The sequence below is a fragment of the Lissotriton helveticus genome, chromosome 3_1, assembly GCF_964261635.1.
Source record: "Lissotriton helveticus chromosome 3_1, aLisHel1.1, whole genome shotgun sequence".
Lineage (NCBI taxonomy): Eukaryota > Metazoa > Chordata > Amphibia > Caudata > Salamandridae > Lissotriton > Lissotriton helveticus.
The window spans coordinates 541,838,386-541,850,722 of NC_136061.1; the positions used below are offsets into that span (position 1 = coordinate 541,838,386).

General features: G+C 42.7%; 1 protein-coding gene across 1 annotated transcript in view; it reads right to left on the bottom strand.

Moving 5' to 3' along the window:
- PGAP1 (post-GPI attachment to proteins inositol deacylase 1) overlaps positions 1–12,337 on the bottom strand; it is an 896,430-nt gene that overhangs the window by 49,060 nt on the left and 835,033 nt on the right. Inside the window, exon 25 of the mRNA XM_078680427.1 lies at positions 8,613–8,896. Coding sequence (XP_078536553.1) covers positions 8,613–8,896 — 284 coding nt within the window. The remainder of the gene's footprint in view (positions 1–8,612; positions 8,897–12,337) is intronic.

Genomic DNA, 12,337 nt, shown 5'->3' on the forward strand with positions numbered 1-12,337 from the left:
CTGAAGCTTTCGGAGTGGAAGGTTTTAGCTCCGAACTTTTCAGCGCGGAGGATCTCTGCTCTGAGTTTTCATGTGTCGAGGATTTCGGCTCCGAAGCTTTCGAGTTAGACGATTTGGACTTTTCAGCACCGAAGCTTTAGATTTGGAGGATTTCGGCTCTGAGGCCTTCGGTGTCGAAGGTGTCTTCGGTGCCGGCGGTGTGGAGACTGGCAAACGCTTTGTCTTATGTTTCGGTGTCGAGGGTGTTGGTTCGGCACCGGAATGGGGCTGCCTCGAGACCGAGCCGGAAGGCTTTTCTTTGTGTTTCATAGCCGGGCTGAAGGGAGGGGAATCTGAAACTTTTTCTCGGTGCCGGCCTGAGCCCGAGGGCGAAGGTGTTGCTGGAGCCTTAGATTTTGGTTGAGTGGACACATGGGGATCTGTACTCAAGGTACGTTGACCCGGAGTGATGTTCAGTTCTTCTTCCATGTCAGAGTCGGCTTCGGACACGGAGACCAGTTCTTCAACCTCGGCTTCTGCAGCTGGACGATGGAAATCTGAATTGTCGCCGAAGATGTCTGGTATGAAGATGTTCCCGCGTTGCATTTCGTGGCATCGAGCCAGATGATCACGAATGGTCTTCTCCGATCAGAATGATTGATACGCTTCACAGTCCTTTCGTCGTGTTCCGGGGATAAGCAGAGGTTGCAAACTTCATGCAAGTTGGTGCGTGGAAATTTAGCACGAGACCTGGGACATACTTTAAATGGAGTCCGTTCCATCGACTGCTGGTGTGGTCGGCACGGGTAGGCCCGACGGCCTGCCCTGAAGTTCCCGATGGAAGGTTTTCTCAGTTTAAACGATACGCGTCGAATGGGAAATCGCGATTGAAAGACAATACCATTGAGGGTAGGGGATTACGCGTAGAAGGGGTTCAAGAACAATACCGAACCGGAACGCAGCGCAGCAATACACATCCGAACCAGACAGTGGGAAAAAACTATCTGGGGATGGAGTCGATGCCCATGCGCACTATCACCAAAAGGAGGAGTCACCTACCTCGTGACTGCAAAGACTTCTTCGAACAAAAACAAAGAGCAAACATCCGACCCCAACACTAGATGACGATCTACGTTAAAGCATATGATCTACAGCTCATATGCCTTGAACAAATATGTCTATGAAACACTGAGTCAATGTTTTCCCCCGTTTTCAATTACGTCTTAATATTTTACGAAGCATATTTCCTCACTTTAAATTTCTCCTATTTAAACAAATGGCTGCACTTTTCTATTATAAATATGTCTACAGGCCACTGGGTGCAAAATGTTTGTTGTTTGTAAATGTGACACTTAGAAATGGGATAACATTTAAAAAATGAGTTTTATGGAATCCATATAAACAAAGTTAACTCTTCAGTTTAATTTTCTCCAATTTCAAAGTGTTGCATGGACACACAAGAGGCATCTTAACCAGTGGCTAGTAGACACACTGTCATGTTTATAACTGAATATTACAGCCTTTTTTAAGTGGGAGACATTTAAAGTGCAGAAAACTGTTCCATAATATGAAATATTTTTGCAGAACATGTTTCTGCACTTTAAATTTCTTATTTATAAAACGGTTGTGTGTTTATGTTAAAAATGTAATAGTGCCAAATGTGGCAAAAGGTATGTCCTGTGTCACAAGTACACACGACACAGAATCTCTTCACACTTAGACATAAAACCCATTCATACACACACGTTTATACATACCCAAAGACCACACTCTCACTGACATATGGCAGCCCTGTCAAAGTGCCCCTTGTCAAAGTATTTTGTTCAGGCCATACTCTTTGGAATTTTGTATCTTTTTTAGAACTATGAATGGAAACATACGCATGGAAAAATGCTCTTTGGAAAATATTCTGTTACCATTATCACAAACAAAGAGCATGGAATACAATTTCTAAGATATGTTTTTTATCTGTTGGAGTGAACTTTAATATTTGATATTACATGATTACCTTAGCTCCATACGAAATGTGTTTATTTATTAAATGTATCAACCTGGCTGAGCACCAGTGTAGTGGGTTGAGCATGCACCAGCCCTTTTAGAACCTATTCCCACTATTCTACCTGTTACAAGTTCGTTAACATACAATGCACGGGTGGGTACTCTGTCATAAACATGATAGATATCCTGCCTGCCTTATTACAACAAGTACATTACGATATAATGCACCTGTGATGAGGTGGACAGGATATCTACTGTGTGTGTGACAGCGTACTTAGTGTGGAAACCGGTTGCCCTCTCTAGAAACCACAAACATCGAAATAAGACTGGACGAACTGCAGCAGCCCATTCTTTAGAGTTATCTTGTTACCAGTTCATGACAAGGTGGAAATAATAAAGAAAATGGAAAGACAAGACCTGGAGAAGGCAGAATTGTTGGCGAACGAGAAGGTGCCTGGAGGTAAAAAAGACACAAAAGTTGATGCTAGAGTTTAAGATAGCATAGAAAGAAGAGCTAAGGAATCCAGAGAGGAAAACAGGTGGAGGAAGAAATGTGGGTGGGAGCAGTCTAAGACATCAGTGGGGGTTCCTTCTGTTACAGTGTGTAAATGGACAAATGAGAACCCGCTTTAGTGTTATTTTAATCCAGGAAACCAAACATCGGGCAGTAGCATTCTGCTACACATTAAGGGTGGACCTTGTCTCTCGTCATGCACAAGTACTGGGTTGCTGCAGAGTTGCTGTTAATGAAGGCTGCATTCCAGGAACGTTGGCAACATTTAGCGGGGCTAAATATTGTGTAACAATATTAAAAGACCATCACAATCAGCAGCATCTGAAGTCAGTGCACAACATTAACCAAAGACAGACTGGGTGATGCTTATTCTTTTCTGTTCTGTCATCAAGAATGTGTATACCCAGTAACCCTCCTAGAGCAATCATTCAGTCTTCATTATTAACATCCCCGACAACGTGTGATCGAATGGATCAGTTTGCTTACTACCCAGTCAGCATTGAAAGTATGGGCATATACACCTCATACAGGGGCAGAAATGTATATGTGCATGAAGAGCCTGGTTATGCTCCCAATTAACGTTTTATGATCAAGAGTACTCACATCCATTTGGCTGATTTATGTCAAAATTAAGTTTTTTTATTTTCATTCACGGCTACTGTCTGTCTAGGCATCGTTAATTTGCAGTGTCTATGCACATTTTTCCATAAGATTTCTGCTAACCTCATATTTGTTGGTAACTGAAAACTCTTTCATTGCTTGAAAGGGAAGAGGAATGATGAGCAACTGCCAACAGAAGGTTGAAATGCCTTCATCACTGGCAGGCTGTGCATGTAGGCTAGTGTTTCGAGGTGGAGCTACACATGGTCTGTTTGGGTAGATTTGGAATTGTTTCATTGGATGATTCTGTCTTTTCCTTAAAGGTTTAGTGCTATGCCTTACACAGTAGAGAACAGTTCTTAGTGATTTACTGAGTTTTACATTTTTGAGCAAGCTTCTTTCATAATTGCCTATGCAGTGAGGGCAATCACTTGTGGAGTGAAGGATTAGGACCATTGACTATTTTGGATGGCCTCAATGAAAGGAGGCGAATCTCAGGAAAATGGAGATGTCTGTCTAGAGGAGTAGGACATCTCTACAGACTTGGCAACCATTTTCCTGTGTTTCCCTTGCAACCAGTTGCTGTTGCTAGCTATGTCTTCTCAACTTGCCTCAAAGATGTCACTAATCCTCCTTTAACTTCTTTCCAGAGTAGTTTGAACATGATATATTGTATTGAGTGAATAATAACTTGAGTAGACTCTGAATCCTATTAACACAGGCATTCGAGTAGCTTTGTTCAGTTCTAAGAGCCCATAGGGCTAACTCGATTATAACTGACATTGTAAAATTGGTCAGAAGATGGGTTGAAGATGAGCTTCTCACTCGTGGCAGGCTCTAACTTTTTAAGAAACTAGTGGCATTTGTTTCTGTTACCAAAGGGGTGAGGGTGGCACAAGGAAAGAGGTTACGCATGGACTGTCTTCTGCTCTACTGAGTCCCTCAGCCTCTCCTGCATTTTTAGCTTCTGACAGCATCCCAAAAGTCTGCTGGTTCCCTTCACCTTACTCCTCAAAGTGAGAATCATGGCGGCTGCAGCATTTTCAGAGGTTGGCGCATACATGGGCAGCATGCTAAGTAGTTGCGTGCAATAAGCCTTGCTGGTTAGGTGCACATACCAGCTGCAGTCTGAGGGCAAACTCCAATTAAAAGCACATTATGACACTATCACTCTCTGCCACTGTCTGCCTCATTAGGGAGCACTTTGGCCACCTTCACATTTGAAAAACCAATCTTATCTCTTTACGAAGCACCTGCAACTGAACTAGGTATTTGATAGACGCCTCAGTTTCTCTCTGGTGCAGTTGTTTCGGATCAGCTCATACCTCTATCTTCCTGGATAAGTTCTTCGGGGCAAGATTGGGAGCTAAGAGGAACTAAGGTGGTGAGCACTCGGAATCACAGTTTTGCTATGCACAGCGGCTCCCAGCAAAGAATTGAGACTATCAGTAGAACTGAAGACCACCATTAGTGCGCTTCCTACCAAATCACACTCCCTTGCATTTTCAACGGCAACCATTAAGCACCCATTATGCCTTAGGTAGAGTAATCTGTCCTTTATTGCTCCACTTAAGTTTCCGATAGCACTTCCAACGACACTTCTAGAAATGAGACAAATGGAAACATAGGGATCACCTAAAACTTTGCGTTGAGATGCTATCCTCATGTTGTCTAGGAGTTTCAACTTTTTTCTGCCGCCTCAGCAGGTTTCCTTCCGAACAACTCTTGAAAGTCTGCATATTGCATACAACAGTTTTTGCCACCTATGTCTGAGCCTCCCTCTAATGTAGGCAAAGTGGAGATATAGTCACTGACTGTTGTTCGATCTCCAACACTCTAATGCCAATCTCCTCCTCCATAGACCTTGCATCTACTTTACTGATTCTGTAGCCATGTCAGCATGTAGGGCATTGGCAGATAGTAGAAACATCTGTTCTATCCTGGTACGGTCTGGCGGACCCAGAGGCTGTTCTGCTTCCGTTTGTGTAGACTCTTACTGAGCACTGCGAGCTGTGAAACAATCAATCAGTTTCTCCTTTTCATTTACCATTACGGCTTCACCTACTCTGCTGTCTTTATCAAAATAAAGTAATCAAGTGGGAAGGGGCTCCTTGCAGCGGGATGCAGTTACGGGCACTACAGCTAAACTCCCAGAGAGCAAGCCAAAAGTGAACTCCGTTCAAGGAGGGCCATGTCCCCAATAGGAAAGGGGACTGTAGCTGTGATACACAGCCAAAGCCTACACAGTACACTTCTCCTCCCACCTTAGTTTGGCAACACAACTGAGACTGCTGGTGGCCTCCGGTTGAGCTCAAGTTCACAACGTTTCTTCAGTCCCCAATAGCATTTTCCAGCCGCAGGCACTATCGATGCCTGCCCAAACTGACATGGAGAACTCATTAGCTATTGTCATCTCAGACATGGGTTGTAAACTCCTGTCAGTTTCACAGAAACGCTGATTGGTCATGAAGGATGCAGAGTCAGGCACTATTGGGGAAGTCACGCCTATCAAAAAAAAAATAGCAGAAACTCTCACTGTCACCTCTTTTCGATTCACTGCCATCACAGGGATGGATGGTGGCCTGCTGGAGTCAGCAGACCACCATGTCTGTGATTGCTTTTAAATAATGCAATCTTTCTTTTTAAACGCAGCCCATTTTCTTGAAAGGAAAATGGGATACGTTTAAAAAGTTAAAAAAATGAAACGTTTAAGTTTCATTTTCTAAGGGCAGGCAGTGATCCTAAGGACCACTGCCTGCACATAAAAAATATGTTTTTCAATCATTCTCAAAGGGGAAGGGGTCCCTTGGGGACTCATTCCCATTTGCGAATGGGTTACCACCAAGTAAAGTGCGAAGGTTTTGCGACTGTATTTTGGTTGCAAAACATCATGCATACCAATGTGAATTAGTATCTGGAATGGATGCCCTAAACAAGCCCCTTCCATATACCGGGTCGCAATTTGGGCTTACATTTGGAAATGCCTTTTTGCGTTGCAAACGACGCGATTCAAACTCAAAAAGGCTTCAAACATCTAGCCCTAAATCACATACTGCAGCATTTGGGGGAGGAATAGAAAGGAGCCTTACCATCATTGAGAGATACATGCCACAAAGAACTTTGTTTGACCTAGTCTATGGCTCAGCTGCCAGCATGGAGAGCTTGCCAGCAGACCTCAACTCCCTCCTCTTCTTCCCCATCTCACTCTTCAAAGCCAGCAGCCTCAGAGAGAGGGAGGAACACCTGGGGCATGAGCCATAGTCTGTATCCACAGACAAAGAAGACTTGACTTTATGTGAAGGAAGCTCTTGTATTCACTGTGTGGTGCCTCAATACATATTCCAGTATCTGTTCTGTGTACATGAAGACATGAATTAGTGGAATACCTGCAGCTAAACTTTAGAACTCTCTTCAGCAAATACATAAAATATCAAAAACCACCTGGAATTCAAGAAGGCTATAAAGAACAAGTTAGCTACCTTCGCTAACACTTTCTAGTGGGTAATCATCTTACCACACATTCCTCACCTTGTGAATCCGCCCGGGTACCAGACTGGATACAGAAAGTAACCTGCACTAACTCCCATGCGCTCGCAGGTTGCACCATCAAACTAAGGGTCAGCTTTGCCCTGCCTTTTGATGGGACAACGTGGATCCACATACAGATGGAACCTCTGCTTGCTGATATAAATGTGTCACTATATCTTCTGTGCCCTTAGAAGAGGAGTGACAGACAAATGAGGATAGACAGTGAGCCAAATCTAAGTTGGGACCTTTTTAACATGAAAAGTCCACTCTTCAGAACGGGGAGCAGTACAAGCAGTGAGGAATCTGTAGTTAGAGTATTCACCAGAAAGAGCGCTACCGAAAGTAAGTATGTTTTTCTTCTGATGAATACTTCCTCACCTCGAGGACTGATACCCATGCACACACCTGAAAAAGATGGAGGGTCTGAGGAGTGGACTTTAGACAAGGAAGTTTTGCAGGACTGGCTAGGCCGTACAGAACCTGAGATTCAAGGCAGTAATGCCTGGTGAAAGTGTTGACAGATGCCCTTGCAACAGACGGGTTACAACGGAATGTCTCTAGCCAGAACCGTAGAGGCAGGCTTGGCCCTGTTGAAATGTGCCCAAAGGTCCTCAAGAGACTCTTACCTGGCCAAAGTGAAGCACGTCTTGATACAGTACAGAGGACAATCCATATCAAAAAGGTTCTCTTCTAGTTTGCCTTCCTTTTCTTTGCACCAGCAAAACCAACGAAAAGCTGATGGACCAGATGGTGTGCCCCAATTCTATGAATGGAAACTAAGAGCCCATTTGTGATCCAACCAGGGCAACTCGTCGTCCTCATTAAAACAAAGTGGGAAGAGCGATAGACTGCCCCACATAATGACGCAATACCACTTTTGGAAGACAGGGCACCCAAATCTGAAGCACTAATTTGTCAAGGAAGATGGTAATGTATGACAGCAGCCCAGATATTACCTGCAGCTCGGTGAAGGGTCATGTGGAAGTCACAGCGAGAGTCAGCAACATCAGGGAGCAAATGTGCATCGGATCGAGGGGGTGAACATCAAGAAAGTAAAATTAAATTAAGATCTAATTGTGGCAAGCAATGTAAGAAAATGTTGCCAAAAGATGGTCAATACGGTAGTCTTCGCACACGGCCACAAATTTAACCCAGCGGTAAGTGTAGGTGGACTTCGTAGAAAGACGGGCGAGCTGCCACACTCGCATCTGCAACATCTGGAGGCAAATCACAAATATTTAGCTGGTTCTGCTCAATATGCATGCAGGCAGGAATATCCATTTCTGTCAAAATGCTTCATTTTTCCAAATGACTCACAGAAAATGGCATGGAAACCTCCATGATATCAGTAATGTATGCACTGTATATGAACTAGACTCTAAAGTGAACTATGTTAAACACTTGAAACAGCTATCACATTTGTAAAGAAAAACCTACATGAAACAGGTAGAGGAATGTTCAATCCAACTGGGGAAACTCCTCAACTTGGTGTATTTGTTTCAGAAGGCTCTTTGATATGGTCATTACCCCTGACAAACTTTTCAATACAATACAAAACTCTTAATGGTATCAATTAACAGTTCTTTGCTCTAGCAAAGCGATGTGCTGTGCATAGTTCCCTTAAAATATTTAATGTGAATTTGCTCGGTATGATCTGGTTATGGATTTAGCTCCACGAGGAGGATTCATGCAACATGCTTGGACTTTAGATGCTGCCCTATTCATACTGAATAACGTTGTACCTTCACAATATTATCATTGTGAAAAGCTAATACGAGAATCTGAAAAGAGAAAGGCATGAAGTCTAATGTTGTAATTATAGTAAGCTGAGTTCCTTGCTCAAGATATTCTGTAACACATTTTACGTCATCACATACATGACTGAACCCCTAATCTTGCAGTAGGAATGTGTTTATGAAAATCATTGTAACTGTTAGTGAAGAACCATGGTTAATTATTTCAATAAGTGATATTTAAAAAAAATAAAGTTTACCTGAGGTTTTTTAACCAAAAAATTAAAGATGGTAAACAGAGGAGTATTAGCCATGTAAGTAAATTCATGATTGTGATATGCATCTCAAGACTGTTAGCAGCATCCTCAATGGCCGGGCTGGAAGGCAATGGTAGTTTTTCCTCCACAGATGAATTAGCGCCGGGTGACTCGCGCTGTAGGTGGTCTCCGTCTGCTGCAGAAGAGTTGCATGAATCATACTTCTCATGCGATTTTTTGAGGGAATTATTAACGGTTGTTTCGGAGCCTGCATTGTGATTTTCAACCTGTGTATTCAATTAAAAGTATAAACATGAATACATTTGAAAAACAGAATAGTATATCTTACTAAGCCTCCTCTGATTAACGTGAGAGATAGTTGTTGTTACGATGCAACAGTACTAACAAGTACAGGTTTATAAGCTATATTGGCATAGTAAAATGCTGTTTCAATGTTTCACAACTTCAACAACCCAGAGGATCCGACCATACTATGTCATGGTAAATAGCGAATTCCTGTGTACATGCACAAGCCAGAATCAGGGGTGCAACAGGGTGTCAAAGTGACACCCTGTCCCCCTTGCAAATTCGGTAATTTTACCGAATCTGTATTTACCGATTCGGTAATTGACATTGATTCCTATGGGCCTCAAGGCCCATAGAAATCAATGGCAATTACCGAATCGGTAAATACAGATTCGGTAATTACCGAATCATACAGATTCGGTAAAAATTACCGAATTTTTTCCTACATCTGATTTACCGAATCTAGAATACCGAATCGGTAAAATTCAGTATTCTAGAGTCGGTAAATCAGATTTACCTACATCGGGCCCTTAGTATCGAAAAGGCTTGTGTACTATTGTTTATGAAAGTGTATATGATTTATTAGGTACAGGCTTAAGTTTTCTATCTGAAAATAATAGCCTACCTCTCTTTCTTGTGTCCCTCTTTGCATTTCAAGGGCTTGTTTCAAGACCTTCACTATAAAAGGATCTCCATGGAGTGCTGCCCTAAAGCTTCTCTCTCCTTCACACTATTCTTCCAATTCAGCTAAGTCTTCCTTATTATTTCTAAGGTTAAGGGAGTAAGGGACTCTTCTCTTTACTCTCTTCTCCCTTTTGGTTCTCTGCAATACAAGTGGGAGAAATTAGTTTCTTCCTGCATGTTTTTTTCTCAGGTAGTGTTGAAATGGTCCACTCTCATTTCATCTAATTAGATCCGGTAATTGAAGTATTACTCCAGGTGTGCTATTTACTATCTGCTGACCTATTTATAAAGGAATGATAGCAGTAGGGTATTTTCCAGAGTTTCCATGGACACAGAACACCCTGACCCAACTGATCTCACAAAAATGACCCTCTATGCACTTTCTGTTTGAGCTATGTGTCTATTAAAGCCTCAACGTTTTCCCCATGTGCTATTACTGGACATTTCTCTGACTTGTCTTGAGAGTCATTACAACTGAGTAAGGTATATATCTTATCCCCACTGTTTGACCAGTAACAGCAGTTCCAGGCAATATAGCCTCATCCTCCATAATAAAAATATTGTGGTCTTTTGGGAATTGCTGGTCTGGGTGGCAGGGATGTAACATGGTTCGTATCCTATGTTCTTGACCTAATTTAATTTAATTTGGGTCCCTTGTGAAGTTTTCCCAACTTCCAATCTCCTTACCTTTTCACCTGTGACCCGTTGTCCTATTTCTACCATTGTGTCCTCTTGTGATAAGCACATGCGATTCCTATTCCCTCTTTTAAGCCTACCTTATTTATTTGCTTAACCTATTTCTTGGTCACTGAAGGTAAAGAATTGAGGGACTGTTCTAAATACATTTTCTCCAAAATGTCCTGTTTAGTGATGCCGCTGGAGTCCACCATTTTGTTCGATAGGCCTTTTATTTTTTAAAACAACGCTTGAAGAGTATATCATGGTTTCCATTTTCCAGTCTGGAATTTAATCAATAACTCTCTGCAACTAAACCCACCATTTCCAGTATAGCTTTCTTTAAGTGTTCGTACAGAACTGTTCTTGTGGGATTGATGACTTGATATGCTGATCCTAGTTACTAGAGGTAATATATACTGTCCCCATTGTGCGACTGGCCAAGCAGCATTTTGAGCCACTCACTCAACGTTAGCAAGATAGAAAGCTGGGTCTTCTCCTGGGATGCATTTTGGGGTACATTAGGATGCGCTCTAGTATTTGTTATCAGGTTTGCCTACAAGAGTACTGTTGCGTGGAGCTGTGTCTTGTGTTAGCCTATCTGTTTGTGATTGCATTGCCTGTTGTAGAGCATCCTGTTCTTGTTGCATTTTTTCCCACGTATTGTTCAAAAACCATATGAAGGTCCATCGGACCTTCTTCTAATTGCTGACTTTTGACACCAATTTTTGTGAGTGGACAGTAAACCTCTTTATTAATCTCTTAAGAGCTCTTTCTTTATTCTAGGTTCTACAGAAGTCTGTATACAATTTGTATCTAAGTGCTCCACGCATCATGTGTCCATATATCTCGAAATATAGGTATAGTCACTTCCCTCTTTTTCTGAGACTTCTTTCTGGTAATTGATCAGTCATTATTCATTGATCATTTACTGTGTTCACAGAGGTTTACGGCATCAGACGACCCTGGGATGGTGTTTCCTACTTTTGCCCTCAGGAGCAGGGAATTTATCTCGGGAGAACATGAAGAGTAAAGTCTGGTTAGTATAACAAAAAGGTGATCTTATCTTTTAATAGATTCTATTCTCCTTTGCTATCACTGCCTCTCCTTTACTATTTTTGCCCATTCTGTTATATACATTTTATCTAAGACCTCTGTTCTCTCTCTGTCTCTGGTTGTGTTTATGGCCAAAAAGGTAAATAGATATTAGCAATCTAACAAAAGACGAAAAAACAAATGTGTTTTTGTTTAAAGCCTATTATTTGTTTCTTACTATTCTCTACGCTTTCTTCGAGTAAATGCTCAAGTTACTTACCTTCGGTAACGATATATCTGTAAGAAACAGTAGTTAGTATTAGATTCCTTACCTTAGAATATCCCCAGGCGTCAGACTGGATCCGAAAAATTTTGCGTAGCAGTACCCCTGCGCGTCGGTAGGCGTAGTCTGCGGCTCCGCGTCCGTCGTCGGCGCCAGGATGACGTCGTCGGAGTACTTAGACGCCGCCCTCGCGCGCTGACGTCAGTTCTTATACACAGCTTTTCCACGCCAGAAACACAGAGCCATGATAAAAACCAACACTGGTGCCATCAAAACTAGGGCCCTGAAAGGGGATGACCTTAATCCTAGATAGCGGTTCGCAGAACGGGGAGGATGGGTGGGGCGGTAAGGAATCGAATACTAACTACTGTTTCTTACAGATATATCGTTACCGAAGGTAAGTAACTTGTGCATCTGAAAGAAACAGGTTAGTATTAGATTCCTTACCTTAGAATAGATACCCCAGCAATACCAACCCCGGTGGTGGGTCTGCGAACCAATGATCACACCAGAAAGTCCTGGAGAACGGAACGGCCAAAAAAGCCATCTCTCCGGACTTGGCTGTCCAGGCAGAAGTGTCTTGCGAACGTGTGCAGCAAGGCCCACGTAGCTGCCTGACAGATGTCCTGCAAGGGGACTCCCAGACCCAGGGCAGTAGTAGCCGCCGTGGCCCTAGTGGAATGGGCACGTAGCCCCACAGGAGGCTTCTTTTTAGCCAGAGAGTAACACGCCTGGATGCACAAGA